Source organism: Rutidosis leptorrhynchoides, chromosome 11, assembly GCF_046630445.1.
Source record: "Rutidosis leptorrhynchoides isolate AG116_Rl617_1_P2 chromosome 11, CSIRO_AGI_Rlap_v1, whole genome shotgun sequence".
NCBI lineage: Eukaryota > Viridiplantae > Streptophyta > Magnoliopsida > Asterales > Asteraceae > Rutidosis > Rutidosis leptorrhynchoides.
The window spans coordinates 119479925-119505198 of record NC_092343.1 but is presented as its reverse complement, the minus strand read 5'-3'; the positions used below and the strand labels follow the sequence as shown (position 1 = coordinate 119505198).

At 34.0% G+C, this 25274-nt stretch overlaps 1 protein-coding gene across 1 annotated transcript in view; it reads left to right on the top strand.

Annotated features, from left to right (window-relative positions):
- Positions 1-25274, top strand: part of LOC139874901 (aspartate--tRNA ligase 1, cytoplasmic-like) — a 131430-nt gene extending 106156 nt beyond the window's left edge. The window contains exons 4-12 of the mRNA XM_071862291.1: positions 22684-22794; positions 22927-23040; positions 23376-23669; positions 23771-23881; positions 23971-24048; positions 24490-24569; positions 24704-24819; positions 24931-25045; positions 25148-25274. Coding sequence (XP_071718392.1) covers positions 22684-22794; positions 22927-23040; positions 23376-23669; positions 23771-23881; positions 23971-24048; positions 24490-24569; positions 24704-24819; positions 24931-25045; positions 25148-25274 — 1146 coding nt within the window. The remainder of the gene's footprint in view (positions 1-22683; positions 22795-22926; positions 23041-23375; positions 23670-23770; positions 23882-23970; positions 24049-24489; positions 24570-24703; positions 24820-24930; positions 25046-25147) is intronic.

Sequence of the window (25274 nt, the reverse complement as noted above, 5' to 3'; positions counted from 1 at the left end):
AAGAAAAGATATAGAATTTGAAATTGGAGAGATGGTCATGCTTAAAGTTTCACCTTGGAAAGGCGTTGTTCGATTTGGTAAACGAGGGAAATTAAATCCAAGGTATATTGGACCATTCAAGATTATTGATCGTGTCGGACCAGTAGCTTACCGACTTGAGTTACCTCAACAACTCGCGGCTGTACATAACACTTTCCACGTCTCGAATTTGAAGAAATGTTTTGCTAAAGAAGATCTCACTATTCCGTTAGATGAAATCCAAATCAACGAAAAACTCCAATTCATCGAAGAACCCGTCGAAATAATGGATCGTGAGGTTAAAAGACTTAAGCAAAACAAGATACCAATTGTTAAGGTTCGATGGAATGCTCGTAGAGGACCCGAGTTCACCTGGGAGCGTGAAGATCAGATGAAGAAGAAATACCCGCATCTATTTCCAGAAGATTCGTCAACACCTTCAACAGCTTAAAATTTCGGGACGAAATTTATTTAACGGGTAGGTACTGTAGTGACCCGAACTTTTCCATGTTTATATATATTAATTGAGATTGATGTTTACATGATTAAATGTTTCCAACATGTTAAGCAATCAAACTTGTTAAGACTTGATTAATTGAAATAGGTTTCATATAGACAATTGACCACCCAAGTTGACCGGTGATTCACGAACGTTAAAACTTGTAAAAACTATATGATGACATATATATGGTTATATATATAGTTAACATGATATTATGATAAGTAAACATATCATTAATTATATTAACAATGAACTACATATGTAAAAACAAGACTACTAACTTAATGATTTTGAAACGAGACATATATGTAACGTTTATCGTTGTAACGACATTTAATGTATATATATCATATTAAGAGATATTCGTACATCATAATATCATGATAATATAATAATTTAAAATCTCTTTTGATATTATAAACATTGGGTTAACAACATTTAACAAGATCGTTAACCTAAAGGTTTCAAAACAACATTTACATGTAACGACTAACGATGACTTAACGACTCAGTTAAAATGTATATACATGTAGTGTTTTAATATGTATTCATACACTTTTGAAAGACTTCAAGACACTTATCAAAATACTTCTACTTAACAAAAATGCTTACAATTACATCCTCGTTCAGTTTCATCAACAATTCTACTTGTATGCACCCGTATTCGTACTCGTACAATACACAGCTTTTAGATGTATGTACTATTGGTATATACACTCCAATGATCAGCTCTTAGCAGCCCATGTGAGTCACCTAACACATGTGGGAACCATCATTTGGCAACTAGCATGAAATATCTCATAAAATTACAAAAATATGAGTAATCATTCATGACTTATTTACATGAAAACAAAATAACATATCCTTTATATCTAATCCATACACCAACGACCAAAAACACCTACAAACACTTTCATTCTTCAATTTTCTTCATCTAATTGATCTCTCTCAAGTTCTATCTTCAAGTTCTAAGTGTTCTTCATAAATTCCAAAAGTTCTAGTTTCATAAAATCAAGAATACTTTCAAGTTTGCTAGCTCACTTCCAATCTTGTAAGGTGATCATCCAACCTCAAGAAATCTTTGTTTCTTACAGTAGGTTATCATTCTAATACAAGGTAATAATCATATTCAAACTTTGGTTCAATTTCTATAACTATAACAATCTTATTTCAAGTGATGATCTTACTTGAACTTGTTTTCGTGTCATGATTCTGCTTCAAGAACTTCGAGCCATCCAAGGATCCATTGAAGCTAGATCCACTTTTCTCTTTTCCAGTAGGTTTATCCAAGGAACTTAAGGTAGTAATGATGTTCATAACATCATTCGATTCATACATATAAAGCTATCTTATTCGAAGGTTTAAACTTGTAATCACTAGAACATAGTTTAGTTAATTCTAAACTTGTTCGCAAATAAAAGTTAATCCTTCTAACTTGACTTTTAAAATCAACTAAACACATGTTCTATATCTATATGATATGCTAAGTTAATGATTTAAAACCTGGAAACACGAAAAACACCGTAAAACCGGATTTACGCCGTCGTAGTAACACCGCGGGCTGTTTTGGGTTAGTTAATTAAAAACTATGATTAACTTTGATTTAAAATTTGTTATTCTGAGAAAATGATTTTTATTATGAACATGAAACTATATCCAAAAATTATGGTTAAACTCAAAGTGGAAGTATGTTTTCTAAAATGGTCATCTAGACGTCGTTCTTTCGACTGAAATGACTACCTTTACAAAAACGACTTGTAACTTATTTTTCCGACTATAAACCTATACTTTTCTGTTTAGATTCATAAAATAGAGTTCAATATGAAACCATAGCAATTTGATTCACTCAAAACGGATTTAAAATGAAGAAGTTATGGGTAAAACAAGATTGGATAATTTTTCTCATTTTAGCTACGTGAAAATTGGTAACAAATCTATTCCAACCATAACTTAATCAACTTGTATTGTATATTATGTAATCTTGAGATACCATAGACACGTATACAATGTTTCGACCTATCATGTCGACACATCTATATATATTTCGGAACAACCATAGACACTCTATATGTGAATGTTGGAGTTAGCTATACAGGGTTGAGGTTGATTCCAAAATATATATAGTTTGAGTTGTGATCAATACTGAGATACGTATACACTGGGTCGTGGATTGATTCAAGATAATATTTATCGATTTATTTCTGTACATCTAACTGTGGACAACTAGTTGTAGGTTACTAACGAGGACAGCTGACTTAATAAACTTAAAACATCAAAATATATTAAAAGTGTTGTAAATATATTTTGAACATACTTTGATATATATGTATATATTGTTATAGGTTCGTGAATCAACCAGTGGTCAAGTCTTACTTCCCGACGAAGTAAAAATCTGTGAAAGTGAGTTATAGTCCCACTTTTAAAATCTAATATTTTTGGGATGAGAATACATGCAGGTTTTATAAATGATTTACAAAATAGACACAAGCACGTGAAACTACATTCTATGGTTGAATTATCGAAATCGAATATGCCCCTTTTTATTAAGTCTGGTAATCTAAGAATTAGGGAACAGACACCCTAATTGACGCGAATCCTAAAGATAGATCTATTGGGCCTAACAAACCCCATCCAAAGTACCGGATGCTTTAGTACTTCGAAATTTATATCATATCCGAAGGGTGTCCCGGAATGATGGGGATATTCTTATATATGCATCTTGTTATTGTCGGTTACCAGGTGTTCACCATATGAATGATTTTTATCTCTATGTATGGGATGTGTATTGAAATATGAAATCTTGTGGTCTATTGTTACGATTTGATATATATAGGTTAAACCTATAACTCACCAACATTTTTGTTGACGTTTAAAGCATGTTTATTCTCAGGTGAATATTAAGAGCTTCCGCTGTTGCATACTAAAATAAGGACAAGATTTGGAGTCCATGTTTGTATGATATTGTGTAAAAACTGCATTCAAGAAACTGATTTCGATGTAACATATTTGTATTGTAACCATTATGTAATGGTCGTGTGTAAACAGGATATTTTAGATTATCATTATTTGATAATCTACGTAAAGCTTTTTAAACCTTTATTTATGAAATAAAGGTTATGGTTTGTTTTAAAAATGAATGCAGTCTTTGAAAAACGTCTCATATAGAGGTCAAAACCTCGCAACGAAATCAATTAATATGGAACGTTTTTAATCAATAAGAACGGGACATTTCAATATGCATTCAACAGTCTTATCTTTTGTGCCTTAGGTAAGGAACAACTACCTTTGCCAGGCACCCCCACACTTTGAGGTACTCATAGGATGATTTTCTTTTCCACCATAACTCGTATGGGGTATCATCCTTTTTTTTCTTTGGGATATCTTATTTAAAAGATAGTTTGCCGATAGGATGACATCCCCCCACATTGACTGGCTTACACCAGAACTTACCAACCTGGCATTCACCATATCTTCCAGAGTTCTATTCTTTCGTTCAATAGTCTCATTCGAGTGGGGTGAGTAAGGTGCAGTGAATTAATGTTTAATGCCATTTTGCGCACAAAATTCAGCAAAAGGTGCAACATATTCACCACCTCTATCACTACGAACAACCTTGATTTTCCGTTCAAGTTGATTCTCAACTTCGTTTTATAAGCAATAAACTTCTCAATTGCTTCATCTTTACTTTAAAATAAGTAAACATAACAATACTTCGTGTTATCATCAATACACGTAATGAAGTACTTGTTACCATTCCTCGTTGAAATGAATTTCAAATCACACACATCGGTGTGGACCATATGAATGTGTTCGGTTATTCTTTCAACACGTTTAAAGGACGATCTTGTTAATTTGGCTTCAACACAAGTTTCCTATCTATAGTTTGAATATACCATTAAGGGCATAACCCTCTCCAACAGACATTCTACTTTGGTCAACATGACCTTATTCAAACTCTATTATGAAGTCAAATTTGTTCAACAACCATTCGAACACCGTATTCATATGAATCACAAAAACATATAGCACGTTGTTCAATGTACGTCATTGAGATCATCAAAGGCAGAGTTATCCATGAAGAGATTTTCTCCATTACACATACATGACGGATAACCCCGGTATAAATCAACCATTCCTTGGTGTTAGAAGCAACCAAGATAACTTTAGAGATCATCTAAAATATGAATTAAACTAACTGTTTTAACAAAACATAAAGTTCAATGGCTCAACTGTTGTTAACAAAACAACAAGTATCACGTGAATTGATTTAATTTGAGTTTACAACTCAAAATAAAACTTCCAGTTTATCATGAACAAATTGAGTGCAACCAAACATGTTTCAACTCAACTAGGTTAAACCAATGAGGTTTCAACCAAATATAAACCGAGCAGGTTCAACCTAAACAAGTAAACCAAATAGGTTTAAACCCAACCGGGTAAACCAAATAGGTTTTGACCCAAAAAAGTAAATCAAACAGGTTTAAACTCAAACGGGTAACCAAACAGGTATCACCTAAAAAACCGTTTCAACTCAAACGGGTAAACCGAACAGTTTTCAACCCTACAGTTAAACCAAGCAGGTTTAAACACTAACATGTAATCAAACATGTTAAACCCAAAAGGTTTATACTAAACGATTAAACTAAACCGTTTAAACAAAACTGATTAAACCAAATATGTTTAAGCCCAATTGTTAAACAAACAAGTTTAAATTCAGTTTAATAACAGTCTAAAACTGTTCAAATACTGTCTCGAAGACAGTCAATAACCAGTGTCAAATGCTGTTTGAAAACAGATCGAAATACAGTTCGAAATCAGTCCGGAAACGGTCGAAAGACTTTTCGAATACACGTTATAGAATGATCAACTTGCACACAAGTAATCTGAATGATTCCAAACCTGAACCGCGCTCACAATTTGAGCATCATGTTACCCTTCTGCAACTTGGGAAGCAGTTTATTTAAGAACCTCGCAAGGTTCGGTCAAGAACCTCGCAAAGGCTCAACATGGTCAGCTAAAAGAAAATCTTTTACTACCAACGTTTAAAGTTTACATCAATAAACTTTTCAAATTTCTCAACATGAGAAATACCCCCATTCGACTGCGGTGCAAATCTATTTTCACACAACTTTTAACTTCATAACTTCATACAATTTATTATCCCAAAGATAATAATAAATTAAATTATTTAATATCATCCGCAATGTCACCACAATATATAATCAACAAACTATAACGTTAAGAATTCGTAAGATAGCATTATAATCAATGGGCTATATTTACAATCATAGATATAGAAATAGACAATAGTATAGTAGTTATACTCAACAACTACATAATATGGCACAAATATAATTATAATGAATAAATAATTATATATTATATATTAGCACTATATTCAACAACTACAATAACACATTGATCATGTCATTCAAGACATAGTTGCAGACTATTTGCTAAAGAACACAAGTGTCAAAATATGTGATAGGGTTCTGTAAATACTACTACGTATAAGCGTACACATGTCCCTATATAATTTGCAAAACATAAACATATTGACACCTAAATAATTTGATCAATCACAAATTATTTCAATCCCACAAATTAAGTCCAAAAATATGCTAATAATAAATCGCAACATATAGCACTAGGTTATGCAATTCAGTCCATTCTTTATAATTTGTATTAGAGAACAAGTAGTTGTAAACCAGATTTGCATACAAATTAAGCAAAAGGCAAGATATCAAATATTAAAAATCATGTACAGAATCACCCTTATATATGTAGTCAGTGGAAGACACCTTAGCAGGTATATATATATATATTGGGAGGTGATCCTCACACACTAGAAATTGATCCATACACACCAAATTATATGAAATTCCTTTATTACCCTTACATTAAATTAATCCTTCAGTCCCTGCTCTACCCAAAACTCCTAACCCACTGCAAAATACGTTTCTTATTCTTCCACCAATTTTACAATGAAAAGGTGTAATGTAAACTACCTGCTAATTGCTATGTGGATTGCAAAATACGTCAGTTTCTTATTCTTCCACCAATTTTACAATGAACAAATTATAATCTAAACTACTTGCTATGTGGATTTAACTGATGAGAAATATCAATCTTTTTATTCTGTGGGTTTTGCAATATACTCATAGATTAGAGTCACTAGACCAAAATATTATACTGAGTATCATTCTCCACTGTTGTGACCAACTTCTTACCCTAGCCCCTTTCTCTTATTCAGAAAATAGGGTTTTAATCTCAATATTTTACGCTAATTAAAGTTTTTAAGGAGCCATGGATATGAATCAACAATAAGTGTATCCATTCAAAGCCTAATGGACTCACTTAAAAAACAACTCTAATTTCTTGAATATTACTTCAAGTATTTAAATTATTGTAAGATAAGCCTAACCCACTTCTTGAAACAATTTGGGTTTTCTCGAATTTAAACTCGGAATCTTAAAATTTTCCAAAACAAAATTCTTTGCAGTTATTTCATAATTAATTGATGATTAAATCATGGAAAATAGAAAATATAAACCATGAGAATTACGGAGTAATAATAAAAATAAAGCTAGAAAAAGCTTGGAATGAGAAAAAGAAAAAAGAAACAGTCGTTTGAAATCTGTGGAGGATATTGGGAAGAGCAAGTATCAAAAGGATGAATAGAAATAAGGGTAATATGGGTACTTCATATAATTTGGTGTGTATGGATCAATTTATAGTGTGTGAGGATCACTTCCCATATATATTATATTTATATAATCAATATAAAAAAAAAACCACAATTATAAATTATAACCGTATATGTGGATAGTGAGATCATATAATTTTATATTTATATAATCAATAATCAATAATCAATATAATTTCAAGAACATGTATGTCGGCATACAATTTTAGCAGCTATAATAATTTTCATAAATCACATAAAATAGCAGCACGATTGAAATCTCCGTTTCGAATAGATCAAATGTTATAACAACATCCGAGTTAGTTTAACAAATCACCATATAGTTATATTAGATCACATGTTATAACCCGAAACTGAAATCAAACAATCAGTTTATATATATACATATTCTTATATCTAGTCCATAATCATCGACCTTATCTAACTATAACAATATAAACATGTTCTATAGCAAACAAAATAAATACGCATAAAGCCTTTATAAAAGGATTTACAAAACACGTCAATTTAATTAGCTACATATGAACGCAAACATATCATAAACTCAAAAAATATAAGTCGTTTCTAGCCGCATATAAAAAACAACAAATAAAGGCAGTTTATAATAGCAAAGAACAGGACACAGAATTAATTATCATCGAGAAAATTAAAGAGATAATTTATATATGTTCTTTCTATCCGATTATACAGTTTCGTTGAACAAGAGTCTGTTTAAGTTTGTAAGAAAATATTATACGAAACTGAAAACAAGTATACATATTATCACAAACGTAATAACAAGATTGCAAATATGTATAACAAATAATCAGATTAAGAGCATAAAGTTAAAACGATCTAACCGATATTAGGAGATTGAACCGGGCTTGTGTTTGACACAATTCCCTTAAACAGATTCTTCGTCTGTTCCCAGGGTACACCGGTCCGAAGCAGCGTACTGCCGGATTTGAACACTTGCCTGAAAGATAACCGAAACAGGAGGTCTTGTTGTGATTGAGATGAAAACCTTAGTGTGTGTTATAGTTTCATTTGTGGTGTTACACAAAGTCTTAAGGCCACCTATTTATAATGGAAGCTCGATCATTTAGTTTCCAACAACTTTCAATTTGGAATTATCTTAAAAGCCTTATAGAATTTGCACTAAATGCACAACTTTGAGACTCGATATCTCATTCACCTTTATCCCGTTTTGGACACACTTTAGTTCGTTGTAAAGCCCTCACTAGTGGCTACAAAACTCATTTTTATCATCATTAATATTGACTACTCATCATATATTAATTAATGTCCAATGTTGGTGAAAACACACTTTTAACCAATTTTTCCAACAGTTTGTTACTGGTATAACCAAGCTATCATTTGTGGAAGTGGAAGGAATTGTAAAGGTTCTCCCTAATCCGATTAAACTTGCTTCACAGCAGGTAAATTTCATTAATACGTTTATGTTAATTATTTAATTTATCGTGTGTGTATGTATGCATATTTAATATTTATGCTGCGATTTAGGTCGGTTTTGAAGAACTTAAGTGATGCTAATTTTATTAGGAACATTTAACGGCGGCCGCCTCAGCGGTTGTGGGGGCCAGTGCGGCGTTTTTGTGACTAGTGTAGTGACCCGAACTTTTCCATGTTTATATATATTAATTGAGATTGATATTTACATGATTAAATGTTTCCAACATGTTAAGCAATCAAACTTGTTAAGACTTGATTAATTGAAATATGTTTCATATAGAATATTGACCACCCAAGTTGACCGGTGATTCACGAACGTTAAAACTTGTAAAAACTATATGATGACACATATATGGATATATATATATAGTTAACATGATACTATGATAAGTAAACATATCATTAAGTATATTAACAATGAACTACATATGTAAAAACAAGACTACTAACTTAATGATTTTTAAACGAGACATATATGTAACGATTATCGTTGTAAAGACATTTAATGTATATATATCATATTAAGAGATATTCATACATGATAATATCATGATAATATAATAATTTAAAATCTCATTTGATATTATAAACATTGGGTTAACAACATTTAACAAGATCGTTAACCTAAAGGTTTCAAAACAACACTTCCATGTAACGACTAACGATGACTTAACGACTCAGTTAAAATGTATATACATGTAGTGTTTTAATATGTATTTATACACTTTTGAAAGACTTCAATACACTTATCAAAATACTTCTACTTAACAAAAATGCTTACAATTACATCCTCGTTCAGTTTCATCAACAATTCTACTCGTATGCACCCGTATTCGTACTCGTACAATACACAGCTTTTAGATGTATGTACTATTGGTATATACACTCCAATGATCAGATCTTAGCAGCCCATGTGAGTCACCTAACACATGTGGGAACCATCATTTGGCAACTAGCATGAAATATCTCATAAAATTACAAAAATATGAGTAATCATTCATGACTTATTTACATGAAAACAAAATTACATATCCTTTATATCTAATCCATATACTAACGACCAAAAACACCTATAGACACTTTCATTCTTCAATTTTCTTCATCTAATTGATCTCTCTCAAGTTCTATCTTCAAGTTCTAAGTGTTCTTCATAAATTCCAAAAGTTCTAGTTACATAAAATCAAGAATACTTTCAAGTTTGCTAGCTCACTTCCAATCTTGTAAGGTGATCATCCAACCTCAAGAAATCTTTGTTTCTTACAGTAGGTTATCATTCTAATACAAGGTAATAATCATATTCAAACTTTGGTTCAATTTCTATAACTATAACAATCTTATTTCAAGTGATGATCTTACTTGAACTTGTTTTCGTGTCATGATTCTGCTTCAAGAACTTCGAGCCATCCAAGAATCCGTTGAAGCTAGATCCATTTTTATCTTTTCCAGTAGGTTTATCCAAGGAACTTAAGGTAGTAATGATGTTCATAACATCATTCGATTCATACATATAAAGTTATCTTATTCGAAGGTTTAAACTCGTAATCACTAGAACATAGTTTAGTTAATTCTAAACTTGTTCGCAAACAAAAGTTAATCCTTCTAACTTGACTTTTAAAATTAACTACACACATGTTCTATATCTATATGATATGCTAACTTAATGATTTAAAACCTGAAAACACGAAAAACACCGTAAAACCGGATTTACGCCGTCGTAGTAACACCGCGGGCTGTTTTGGGTTAGTTAATTAAAAACTATGATAAACTTTGATTTAAAAGTTGTTATTCTGAGAAAATGATTTTTATTATGAACATGAAACTATATCCAAAAATTATGGTTAAACTCAAAGTGGAAGTATGTTTTCTAAAATGGTCATCTAGACGTCGTTCTTTCGACTGAAATGACTACCTTTACAAAAAACGACTTGTAACTTATTTTTCCGACTATAAACCTATACTTTTTCTATTTAGATTCATAAAATAGAGTTCAATATTAAACCATAGCAATTTGATTCACTCAAAACGGATTTAAAATGAAGAAGTTATGGGTAAAACAAGATTGGATAATTTTTCTCATTTTAGCTACGTGAAAATTGGTAACAAATCTATTCCAACCATAACTTAATCAACTTGTATTGTACATTATGTAATCTTGAGATACCATAGACACGTATACAATGTTTCGACCTATCATGTCGACACATCTATATATATTTCGGAACAACCATAGACACTCTATATGTGAATGTTGGAGTTAGCTATACAGGGTTGAGGTTGATTCCAAAATATATATAGTTTGAGTTGTGATCAATACTGAGATACGTATACACTGGGTCGTGGATTGATTCAAGATAATATTTATCGATTTATTTCTGTACATCTAACTGTGGACAACTAGTTGTAGGTTACTAACGAGGACAGCTGACTTAATAAACTTAAAACATCAAAATATATTAAAAGTGTTGTAAATATATTTTGAACATACTTTGATATATATGTATATATTGTTATAGGTTCGTGAATCAACCAGTGGCCAAGTCTTACTTCCCGACGAAGTAAAAATCTGTGAAAGTGAGTTATAGTCCCACTTTTAAAATCTAATATTTTTGGGATGAGAATACATGCAGGTTTTATAAATGATTTACAAAATAGACACAAGTACGTGAAACTACATTCTATGGTTGAATTATCGAAATCGAATATGCCCCTTTTTATTAAGTCTGGTAATCTAAGAATTAGGGAACAGACACCCTAATTGACGCGAATCCTAAAGATAGATCTATCGGGCCCAACAAGCCCCATCCAAAGTACCGGATGCTTTAGTACTTCGAAATTTATATCATATCCGAAGGGTGTCCCGGAATGATGGGGATATTCTTATATATGCATCTTGTTAATGTCGGTTACCAGGTGTTCACCATATGAATGATTTTTATCTCTATGTATGGGATGTGTATTGAAATATGAAATCTTGTGGTCTATTATTATGATTTGATATATATAGGTTAAACCTATAACTCACCAACATTTTTGTTGACGTTTTAAGCATGTTTATTCTCAGGTGATTATTAAGAGCTTCCGCTGTCGCATACTTAAATAAGGACGAGATTTGGAGTCCATGCTTGTATGATATTGTGTAAAAACTGCATTCAAGAAACTTATTTTGTTGTAACATATTTGTATTGTAAACCATTATGTAATGGTCGTGTGTAAACAGGATATTTTAGATTATCATTATTTGATAATCTACGTAAAGCTTTTTAAACCTTTATTGATGAAATAAAGGTTATGGTTTGTTTTAAAATGAATGCAGTCTTTGAAAAACGTCTCATATAGAGGTCAAAACCTCGCAACGAAATCAATTAATATGGAACGTTTTTAATCAATAAGAACGGGACATTTCAGTTGGTATCCGAGCGTTGGTCTTAGAGAACCAGAATTTTGCATTAGTGTGTCTTATCGAGTTTGTTAGGATGCATTAGTGAGTCTGGACTTCGACCGTGTTTACTTGAAAAATGATTGCTTAACAAATTTTGTTGGAAACTATATATTTTTAACATGTGAATATTATGTGATATATTAATCTCTTAACGCGTTTGATATTATGTGATAGATGTCTACCTCTAGAACAAGTCCCATTGACTCACCTAATAATAATGAAGAGTCAAATATAAATTGGAATGATTCGTGGACTGATTCACAAGTTCCCGAAGAGGAACCGGAAGAAGAATCGGAACCGGAAGAAGAATCGGAACCGGAAGAAGAATCGGAACCGAATGAAGAAATAGAACCGGTGGGGGAAATAATAAAACGGTTAAGTAAAAGAAAATTCTCAACCAACCGACCAAGGTTAATTATGGTCAATGGTGTTTCCGCCAAGGAAGCAAAATATTGGGAGGATTACCAATTCTCCGATGAATCGGATTCCGACGAGAATTCCAATGATGTTATAGAAATTACCCCAACTGAATTTAAAAAGGCAAAAGAAAATAATAAGGGAAAGGGCATAAAAATAGAGAAATCTAATTCCAACCCCGATGAACTTTATATGTATCGTCAACCCCCGAAGTTCTTAAGTTGTAACAATGACCCGGGAACCTCTAAACCACCAGGTTTTTCTAAACCAATGTGGACAACGACGGCTCGTATTAGGGGAACATCATATATCCCTAGAAACTTGGCAAAACGAACCAAAACCGAAGAAGAAGAAACGAGCGAGTCGGAATAAGATAGTTGTATTCGTGTGGTGTAATATATGTAATATAGTGTTCTTATGCTTTATGATATATGTAAAAATTACTTGTATTAATAAGTATTTTTTTTTATGAATCTAACTCTTGTCTATTTTACAGTTTAAAAACACAAAATGGATAGACAACCCAATATTTTAAGAGACCTACCCGGAGACATGATCGATGAAATCTTGTCGAGAGTCGGCCAGAATTCCTCGGCACAACTATTTAAGGCGAGATCAGTTTGTAAGACATTCGAAGAACGTTCCAAGAATGTCTTGGTTTATAAGAGACTTTCGTTTGAAAGATGGGGGATATCACATTCGGAAACCCATAAGTTACGATGTGTTTACTTTGACGCATATATTGCGGGGAACCCAAATGCTATTTTACGCAACGGGTTAAGAAATTATTTTGACTCAATATATCCGAATATTGGACTTCGTGATTTAGAAAGAGTAACATGCAACATAAAGAAGCATGCTATGCTTACGGATTAGTAATGTTCGCTTCTCACCAAAGTGAGAACAAGAACATCGGGCTACAACTATTAAACAAAACGTTTCCACAAGTGACGGAGTCGGTAATTGGGGTAAGAAATGAGGTTTTTAGATTATTACGGGACTGTTGGACATTACGTAACCCTCGTCCCTTTGACGACGTTACAACACGCTGTCTTATCAACGGCCATAACGGTTATGTTCCACAAGACCAAGGATGGGAAGTAGTCCTAGTAAAACCAGAATGCATGACTTGTTTCTGGACGTATGAATTACGTGTCTTTATTGCCTTTGCTGAACGACTTGTGTACTAGCTAGAATTATCTTCACAACTATCTTGTATCAAAGTTATTGTGTGCTATATTTCATGCTTTATGTAAAATAAGCGGTATTGTAAGTTTGTAAAATATTGTATAAAAGTTTGAACGCGAAATATTATTATAATCAGTTTTTCATATAGAATTGTAGTAGTTGAATTGTATATTAGCTACTAAGTATGAACTTAACGGGTAGGTACTACCCGAATTTAAACTTATAAAACACTAATATGAAGAAAAAGCTTTTATAAATGAGTTCATATTATGCTACGAAATACTATTAACTACTCTTAATATTCTGTATGATTAACTTCTTCCATTTGACTATTTTGAAGGAAATGGCACCGACTACTCGACACACCGTGAATATGAATGAAGAGGAATTCCGTACTTTTCTAGCTTCAAACATAGCCGCAGTACAGGCTGCGCTACATACCAACAATAACCTTGGATCTAGCAGTACAGGAAATCGTGTAGGATGCACCTACAAAGAATTCACTGCCTGCAAACCTTTGGAATTTGATGGAATCGAAGGACCGATCGGATTGAAACGGTGGACCGAGAAGGTCGAATCGGTGTTTGCCATAAGTAAGTGTACTGAAGAGGACAAAGTGAAGTACGCTACGCATACCTTCACAGGTTCTGCGTTAACATGGAGGAATACCTATCTAGAGCAAGTGGGACAAGATGATGCGTACGCACTACCGTGGTCAGCATTCAAGCACTTGCTGAACGAGAAGTACTGTCCCAGAACCGAGGTCAATAAGCTCAAGACAGAACTTAGAGGGTTACGAACCCAAGGATTTGATATTACCACGTACGAAAGACGATTCACAGAATTGTGCCTATTGTGTCCGGGAGCATTCGAAGATGAGGAAGAGAAGATCGACGCATTTGTGAAAGGATTACCGGAAAGAATCCAAGAAGATATAAGTTCACACGAGCCCGCCTCTATACAACAGGCATGTAGAATGGCTCACAAACTAGTGAACCAGATTGAAGAAAGAATTAAAGAACAGACTGCTGAAGAGGCCAATGTGAAGCAAGTCAAAAGAAAGTGGGAGGAAAACGGTGATAAGAATCACCAATACAACAACAACAGCAATTACAACAATAATCGCAACAATTATCCCAACAATCGCAACATCAATCTCAACTACAACAAACGGCCAAACAACAACAACAACAACAACAACAACAGCAACAGCAACTACAACAATCATCCCAACAACAATAATAACCGCAACAACAACAACAATCAGAAGCAGCTATGCCAAAGGTGTGAAAAGTATCACTCGGGGTTCTGCACCAAATTTTGCAACAAGTGTAAAAGAAATGGTCATAGCGCGGCGAAGTGTGAGGTCTACGGACCAGGGGTTAATAGAACGAAAGGAACAAATGGTGTCGGAACGAGTAATGGCGGAGCAAGTAGTGTCGGAGCAAGTTATGCCAATGTAGTTTGTTATAAATGTGGAAAACCGGGCCACATTATTAGAAATTGCCCGAACCAGGAGAACATGAATGGACAAGGCCGCGGAAGAGTTTTCAAAATTAATGCGGCAGAGGCACAGGAAGACCCGGAGCTTGTTACAGGTACGTTTCTTATTGACAATAAATCTGCTTACGTTTTATTTGATTCGGGTGCGGATAGAAGCTATATGAGTAGAGATTTTTGTGCTAAATTAAGTTGTCCATTGACGCCTTTGGATAGTAAATTTTTACTCGAATTAGCAAATGGTAAATTAATTTCAGCAGATAATATATGTCGGAATCGAGAAATTAAACTGGTTAGCGAAACATTTAAGATTGATTTGATACCAGTAGAGTTAGGGAGTTTTGATGTGATAATCGGTATGGACTGGTTGAAAGAAGTGAAAGCAGAGATCGTCTGTTACAAAAATGCAATTCGCATTATACGAGAAAAAGGAAAACCCTTAATGGTGTACGGAGAAAAGGGCAACACGAAGCTACATCTTATTAGTAATTTGAAGGCACAAAAACTAATAAGAAAAGGTTGCTATGCTGTTCTAGCACACGTCGAGAAAGTACAAACTGAAGAAAAGAGCATCAATGATGTTCCCGTCGCAAAAGAATTTCCCGATGTATTTCCGAAAGAATTACCGGGATTACCCCCACATCGATCCGTTGAATTTCAAATAGATCTTGTACCAGGAGCTGCACCAATAGCTCGTGCTCCTTACAGACTCGCACCCAGCGAGATGAAAGAACTGCAAAGCCAATTACAAGAACTTTTAGAGCGTGGTTTCATTCGACCAAGCACATCACCGTGGGGAGCTCCTGTTTTGTTTGACAAGAAGAAAGATGGTACATTCAGGTTGTGTATCGACTACCGAGAGTTGAACAAACTTACCATCAAGAACCGCTACCCACTACCGAGAATCGACGACTTATTTGATCAACTACAAGGCTCGTCTGTTTATTCAAAGATTGACTTACGTTCCGGGTATCATCAAATGCGGGTGAAAGAAGATGATATTCCAAAGACTGCTTTCAGAACACGTTACGGTAATTACGAGTTTATGGTCATGCCGTTTGGTTTAACTAATGCACCAGCTGTATTCATGGACCTTATGAACCGAGTGTGTGGACCATACCTTGACAAGTTTGTCATTGTTTTCATTGATGACATACTTATTTACTCAAAGAATGACCAAGAACACGGTGAACATTTGAGAAAGGTGTTAGAAGTATTGAGGAAGGAAGAATTGTACGCTAAGTTTTCAAAGTGTGCATTTTGGTTGGAAGAAGTTCAATTCCTCGGTCACATAGTTAACAAAGAAGGTATTAAGGTGGATCCGGCAAAGATAGAAACTGTTGAAAAGTGGGAAACCCCGAAAACTCCAAAACACATACGCCAGTTTTTAGGACTGGCTGGTTACTACAGAAGGTTCATCCAAGACTTTTCCAGAATAGCAAAACCCTTGACTGCATTAACGCATAAAGGGAAGAAATTTGAATGGAATGATGAACAAGAGAAAGCGTTTCAGTTATTGAAGAAAAAGCTAACTACGGCACCTATATTGTCATTGCTTGAAGGGAATGATGATTTTGTGATTTATTGTGACGCATCAAAGCAAGGTCTCGGTTGTGTATTAATGCAACGAACGAAGGTGATTGCTTATGCGTCTAGACAATTGAAGATTCACGAACAAAATTATACGACGCATGATTTGGAATTAGGCGCGGTTGTTTTTGCATTAAAGACTTGGAGGCACTACTTATATGGGGTCAAAAGTATTATATATACCGACCACAAAAGTCTTCAACACATATTTAATCAGAAACAACTGAATATGAGGCAGCGTAGGTGGATTGAATTGTTGAATGATTACGACTTTGAGATTCGTTACCACCCGGGGAAGGCAAATGTGGTAGCCGATGCCTTGAGCAGGAAGGACAGAGAACCCATTCGAGTAAAATCTATGAATATAATGATCCATAATAACCTTACTACTCAAATAAAGGAGGCGCAACAAGGAGTTTTAAAAGAGGGAAATTTAAAGGATGAAATACCCAAAGGATCGGAGAAGCATCTTAATATTCGGGAAGACGGAACCCGGTATAGGGCTGAAAGGATTTGGGTACCAAAATTTGGAGATATGAGAGAAATGGTACTTATAGAAGCTCATAAAACCAGATACTCAATACATCCTGGAACGGGGAAGATGTACAAGGATCTCAGGAAATATTTTTGGTGGCCGGGTATGAAAGCCGATGTTGCTAAATACGTAGGAGAATGTTTGACGTGTTCTAAGGTCAAAGCTGAGCATCAGAAACCATCAGGTCTACTTCAACAACCCGAAATCCCAGAATGGAAATGGGAAAACATTACCATGGATTTCATCACTAAATTACCAAGGACTGCAAGTGGTTTTGATACTATTTGGATAATAGTTGATCGTCTCACCAAATCAGCACACTTCCTGCCAATAAGAGAAGATGACAAGATGGAGAAGTTAGCACGACTGTATTTGAAGGAAGTCGTATCCAGACATGGAATACCAATCTCTATTATCTCTGATAGGGATGGCAGATTTATTTCAAGATTCTGGCAGACATTACAGCAAGCATTAGGAACTCGTCTAGACATGAGTACTGCCTATCATCCACAAACTGATGGGCAGAGCGAAAGGACGATACAAACGCTTGAAGACATGCTACGAGCATGTGTTATTGATTTCGGAAACAGTTGGGATCGACATCTACCGTTAGCAGAATTTTCCTACAACAACAGCTACCATTCAAGCATTGAGATGGCGCCGTTTGAAGCACTTTATGGTAGAAAGTGCAGGTCTCCGATTTGTTGGAGTGAAGTGGGGGATAGACAGATTACGGGTCCGGAGATTATACAAGAAACTACTGAGAAGATCATCCAAATTCAACAACGGTTGAAAACCGCCCAAAGTCGACAAAAGAGCTACGCTGACATTAAAAGAAAAGATATAAAATTTGAAATTGGAGAGATGGTCATGCTTAAAGTTGTACCTTGGAAAGGCGTTGTTCGATTTGGTAAACGAGGGAAATTAAATCCAAGGTATATTGGACCATTCAAGATTATTGATCGTGTCGGACCAGTAGCTTACCGACTTGAGTTACCTCAACAACTCGCGGCTGTACATAACACTTTCCACGTCTCGAATTTGAAGAAATGTTTTGCTAAAGAAGATCTCACTATTCCGTTAGATGAAATCCAAATCAACGAAAAACTTCAATTCATCGAAGAACCCGTCGAAATAATGGATCGTGAGGTTAAAAGACTTAAGCAAAACAAGATACCAATTGTTAAGGTTCGATGGAATGCTCGTAGAGGACCCGAGTTCACCTGGGAGCGTGAAGATCAGATGAAGAAGAAATACCCGCATCTATTTCCAGAAGATTCGTCAACACCTTCAACAGCTTAAAATTTCGGGACGAAATTTATTTAACGGGTAGGTACTGTAGTGACCCGAACTTTTCCATGTTTATATATATTAATTGAGATTGATATTTACATGATTAAATGTTTCCAACATGTTAAGCAATCAAACTTGTTAAGACTTGATTAATTGAAATATGTTTCATATAGAATATTGACCACCCAAGTTGACCGGTGATTCACGAACGTTAAAACTTGTAAAAACTATATGATGACACATATATGGATATATATATAGTTAACATGATACTATGATAAGTAAACATATCATTAAGTATATTAACAATGAACTACATATGTAAAAACAAGACTACTAACTTAATGATTTTTAAACGAGACATATATGTAACGATTATCGTTGTAATGACATTTAATGTATATATATATCATATTAAGAGATATTCATACATGATAATATCATGATAATATAATAATTTAAAATCTCATTTGATATTATAAACATTGGGTTAACAACATTTAACAAGATCGTTAACCTAAAGGTTTCAAAACAACACTTCCATGTAACGACTAACGATGACTTAACGACTCAGTTAAAATGTATATACATGTAGTGTTTTAATATGTATTTATACACTTTTGAAAGACTTCAATACACTTATCAAAATACTTCTACTTAACAAAAATGCTTACAATTACATCCTCGTTCAGTTTCATCAACAATTCTACTAGTATGCACCCGTATTCGTACTCGTACAATACACAGCTTTTAGATGTATGTACTATTGGTATATACACTCCAATGATCAGCTCTTAGCAGCCCATGTGAGTCACCTAACACATGTGGGAACCATCATTTGGCAACTAGCATGAAATATCTCATAAAATTACAAAAATATGAGTAATCATTCATGACTTATTTACATGAAAACAAAATTACATATCCTTTATATCTAATCCATACACCAACGACCAAAAACACCTACAAACACTTTCATTCTTCAATTTTCTTCATATAATTGATCTCTCTCAAGTTCTATCTTCAAGTTCTAAGTGTTCTTCATAAATTCCAAAAGTTCTAGTTACATAAAATCAAGAATACTTTCAAGTTTGCTAGCTCACTTCCAATCTTGTAAGGTGATCATCCAACCTCAAGAAATCTTTGTTTCTTACAGTAGGTTATCATTCTAATACAAGGTAATAATCATATTCAAACTTTGGTTCAATTTCTATAACTATAACAATCTTATTTCAAGTGATGATCTTACTTGAACTTGTTTTCGTGTCATGATTCTGCTTCAAGAACTTCGAGCCATCCAAGAATCCGTTGAAGCTAGATCCATTTTTCTCTTTTCCAGTAGGTTTATCCAAGGAACTTAAGGTAGTAATGATGTTCATAACATCATTCGATTCATACATATAAAGTTATCTTATTCGAAGGTTTAAACTCGTAATCACTAGAACATAGTTTAGTTAATTCTAAACTTGTTCGCAAACAAAAGTTAATCCTTCTAACTTGACTTTTAAAATTAACTACACACATGTTCTATATCTATATGATATGCTAACTTAATGATTTAAAACCTGGAAACACGAAAAACACCGTAAAACCGGATTTACGCCGTCGTAGTAACACCGCGGGCTGTTTTGGGTTAGTTAATTAAAAACTATGATAAACTTTGATTTAAAAGTTGTTATTCTGAGAAAATGATTTTTATTATGAACATGAAACTATATCCAAAAATTATGGTTAAACTCAAAGTGGAAGTATGTTTTCTAAAATGGTCATCTAGACGTCGTTCTTTCGACTGAAATGACTACCTTTACAAAAAACGACTTGTAACTTATTTTTCCGACTATAAACCTATACTTTTTCTATTTAGATTCATAAAATAGAGTTCAATATGAAACAATAGCAATTTGATTCACTCAAAACGGATTTAAAATGAAGAAGTTATGGGTAAAACAAGATTGGATAATTTTTCTCATTTTAGCTACGTGAAAATTGGTAACAAATCTATTCCAACCATAAATTAATCAACTTGTATTGTATATTATGTAATCTTGAGATACCATAGACACGTATACAATGTTTCGACCTATCATGTCGACACATCTATATATATTTCGGAACAACCATAGACACTCTATATGTGAATGTTGGAGTTAGCTATACAGGGTTGAGGTTGATTCCAAAATATATATAGTTTGAGTTGTGATCAATACTGAGATACGTATACACTGGGTCGTGGATTGATTCAAGATAATATTTATCGATTTATTTCTGTACATCTAACTGTGGACAACTAGTTGTAGGTTACTAACGAGGACAGCTGACTTAATAAACTTAAAACATCAAAATATATTAAAAGTGTTGTAAATATATTTTGAACATACTTTGATATATATGTATATATTGTTATAGGTTCGTGAATCAACCAGTGGCCAAGTCTTACTTCCCGACGAAGTAAAAATCTGTGAAAGTGAGTTATAGTCCCACTTTTAAAATCTAATATTTTTGGGATGAGAATACATGCAGGTTTTATAAATGATTTACAAAATAGACACAAGTACGTGAAACTACATTCTATGGTTGAATTATCGAAATCGAATATGCCCCTTTTTATTAAGTCTGGTAATCTAAGAATTAGGGAACAGACACCCTAATTGACGCGAATCCTAAAGATAGATCTATCGGGCCCAACAAGCCCCATCCAAAGTACCGGATGCTTTAGTACTTCGAAATTTATATCATATCCGAAGGGTGTCCCGGAATGATGGGGATATTCTTATATATGCATCTTGTTAATGTCGGTTACCAGGTGTTCACCATATGAATGATTTTTATCTCTATGTATGGGATGTGTATTGAAATATGAAATCTTGTGGTCTATTATTATGATTTGATATATATAGGTTAAACCTATAACTCACCAACATTTTTGTTGACGTTTTAAGCATGTTTATTCTCAGGTGATTATTAAGAGCTTCCGCTGTCGCATACTTAAATAAGGACGAGATTTGGAGTCCATGCTTGTATGATATTGTGTAAAAACTGCATTCAAGAAACTTATTTTGTTGTAACATATTTGTATTGTAAACCATTATGTAATGGTCGTGTGTAAACAGGATATTTTAGATTATCATTATTTGATAATCTACGTAAAGCTTTTTAAACCTTTATTGATGAAATAAAGGTTATGGTTTGTTTTAAAATGAATGCAGTCTTTGAAAAACGTCTCATATAGAGGTCAAAACCTCGCAACGAAATCAATTAATATGGAACGTTTTTAATCAATAAGAACGGGACATTTCAACTAGTGGGTCCTGACTCGAAGAAAAGATAGTCTAACGGTCAAGTCAAAGTCAAAAAAAGTCATGTCAACGTCTTAAAAGTCGGCTTTTTTTGTATGGCTTGTTTTAGTCTTAAGAAAACTCCAAACCAATTTAAGATTCGATGAGAAAGACATCGATTTAAAGTATTTATGTCCCAAATATGTATCTATTCAATGTATTTATATTTAAAAGTCAACGTTGGACAACTCCGACTAGTCCCCCGTCACGTCCCCCGCGTCCCTGTCTCGACCGACTCGTCCCTCTAGGGCAGTGGCGGAAGCATGAATTTGGCTAAAAAAGTAGCAATTTTTTTAAGCAAAATATGGAGGTTTTTGAACAAAGTATGGAGGTTTTTTTGGGCAAAATACGGAGGTTTTCAGGCAAAATACGGAAGCTTTGGGGCAAAATACGGAGACTTTTGGGCGCAAAAAAAAATCCACTGGGGCAAAATCGAAAAATCCAAAATTTTTGCATTGAAAATTACAAATCCGGGGGGCGGGTGCCCCACCCTGCCCCCACATATTTCTGCCCCCGCTCTAGGGTCTCTACAGATGCATCTTTTACAACCTTGAATAAGATTAATATGCACTTTTTAACTAACATTCTTAAATATAACTTAAGGATTGTAAGAACTAAGTAACAAGTAAGATGCATTCCCTCTGTATCTGAATGGATCTAAATTAAAATGTTATGTTGATATGTAATGTGTTTGTTTAATGCATGCAGGTTGAAATACAAGTGAGGAAGATCTATTGCGTTAACCGGGCTGCCAATGTGCTTCCATTCGATGTTGATGATGCTTCTAGAAGTGAAGCTGAAATTCAGAAAGCTTTGAAGGTATTTAATACACCTGTAAATCTTGCCTGTTCTATACCACTTATCGTTGAATATGACACTTGTTTAGGTTGTGTCTTTTAAAAACACAGTCATGTATTTTTTTATATTGAAACATTAAATTCATGTATGCAGGCTGGAAAGCAAGCTGTTCGTGTTAATCAGGATACCCGATTGAACAACCGGTTTCTGGACTTGCAAACACAAACAAATCAAGCTATTTTTACCCTCGTCGATAAAGTTTCATTCGTATGTTATTCTAGTTACTTTATGTACTTGTATGTTCTTGTATTTATGTTTGTGTAAGTGGTGAAGGGATCCAGAGAGAACTAAGGGTGAGAGAGAACCCATAGAATCCACAAATTGAGTTCAATCTGCACACAGATTGAGTCAATCTGCAATCAGATTGAGTCAATCTGCACTACAGATTGAGTCTCTGGGTTCTCTCCTACCCTTGGTTCTCTTTGGATCTAAGTGTTAATATAACTTAAATAGAAATAGAAAGAGGATTAAATGCTAAACTAAATACCATCAGTTTGCTTTTGCACTTTAAGCTCAACAGATTTTGATATAATTTTCTGCAGTTGTTTAAGCTGTTTCTGCATAATGAAGGTTTTCGTGAAATTTACACACCAAAAATAACAGCAGGAACAAGTGAAGGTGGTGCAGCCGTTTTTAACTTTGAATACAACAGACAACAGCGTGCATGCCTGGCTCAATCGCCACAGCTTTACAAGCAGATGGCTATTTGTGGTCATTTTGGGCTTGTTTTTACGGTGGGTCCCGTCTTTAGAGCCGAAGACTCGGATACGCATAGACATTTGTGTGAATTTACAGGTCTTGATGTGGAAATGGAGATTGAGAATCACTATTCTGAGGTATGGACAACCAACACATATGCAAATTTGTAGATTTTAATTATTCTGATACAATATGAAGATATGAAGTTTTTTTAATTTTGATGCGTGGATTTATATAGGTGATGGAGTTAGTGGACCGTCTTTTTGTTGATATATTTGACAAGTTGAATCTGGCATGCCAAGAAGAGCTTGAAGATATTAACAAACAGTATCCTTTCGAGCCTCTAAAGGTAATTAAAACCCGTTTTTACTTTCATTGATGGTATAACATTGGTGGTTGTGTTTTGATACTGATAGTATTAATTAATTAATAATGCAGTACAAGTACTATGAGAATGGGAATGAGCCCGCAAAGATGTTGCGACTTACCTTTGAACAAGGGATTCAAATGCAAAAGGTTAGTAAAAGAGATAACATACTTCACTAATCTAGCTAGTGATATTAACCAGTATATCTAGATATGGCAACTTAAATCTATGTAGTTATTTCAAATGGATCAAAGGGGTGAACTCAAGTTCTATTCAATTATTACTGTATAATTTTTGGTTCAAGTGTACTTGATGGGTAAAGGACTCAAGGTTATTAAGGTAACGCTTTTATAGTGCGTACAACTAACTGTTAAGGTCTTTCATTTAAAAACCATATCTTAGTATTTTGAAATTGTAGATTGTAACGCTTAATGTAATTATTGATCACTAATTATGTAATTAAGAATATGAACGTATGCATTTGGGTCAACCCACCCGATGTGACATGTATAATCAAATCACACACTTGTTTTATTAGTCACTTACCATTCCCGACACTCTCACTTAACATTCCCGACACAAACATTCAGGATGCTGGTTTTGAGGTAGATCCACTTGGGGATCTTAACACAGAAGCAGAAAGAAAATTGGGAAAACTTGTAAAGGAGAAGTAAGTCAGCTTCATATTAAGTATTGCTTTTTTTATTATTATATTATATTATATTATATTATATTATATTATATTATATTATATTATATTATATTATATTATATTATATTAATAGTATTATTGATTAATTGTAGGTATGGAACGGAGTTCTATATATTGTACCGTTATCCTCTGGCAGTTCGGCCTTTCTATACCATGCCCTGTGGTGACCACAAGGATTATAGCAACTCATTTGATGTGTTCATTAGAGGTGACCTACTTTGTCAACATGTTTTATTTTAAGGTTTATGTTTGAACATGTATGTGTGTATCTATGTATGTATGTATGGATGTTAAGTTCTACCCGACGCATTATGTTCAGGAGAGGAGGTTATTTCAGGAAGCCAGCGGGTGCACGTAGCTGAACTTTTGGAGTCACGTGCGCGAGAATGTGGTATTGATGTCAAACCGTTATCAAAATATATTGACTCTTTCAGGTAAATATCTTCTTTTGAAACAAAACATCTTGATAAATATGTAATGGGTCGCACTAAATTCAAGAGGGCATATTGGATGACGCAATCGCTTTGTTTTTTTAGGTATGGGGCCCCACCACATGGTGGGTTCGGAGCTGGATTGGAACGTGTTGTGATGCTTTTCCTTAACCTCGACAATATTCGCAAGGCTTCACTTTTCCCTCGTTACCCACGAAGGCTAGAGCCATAG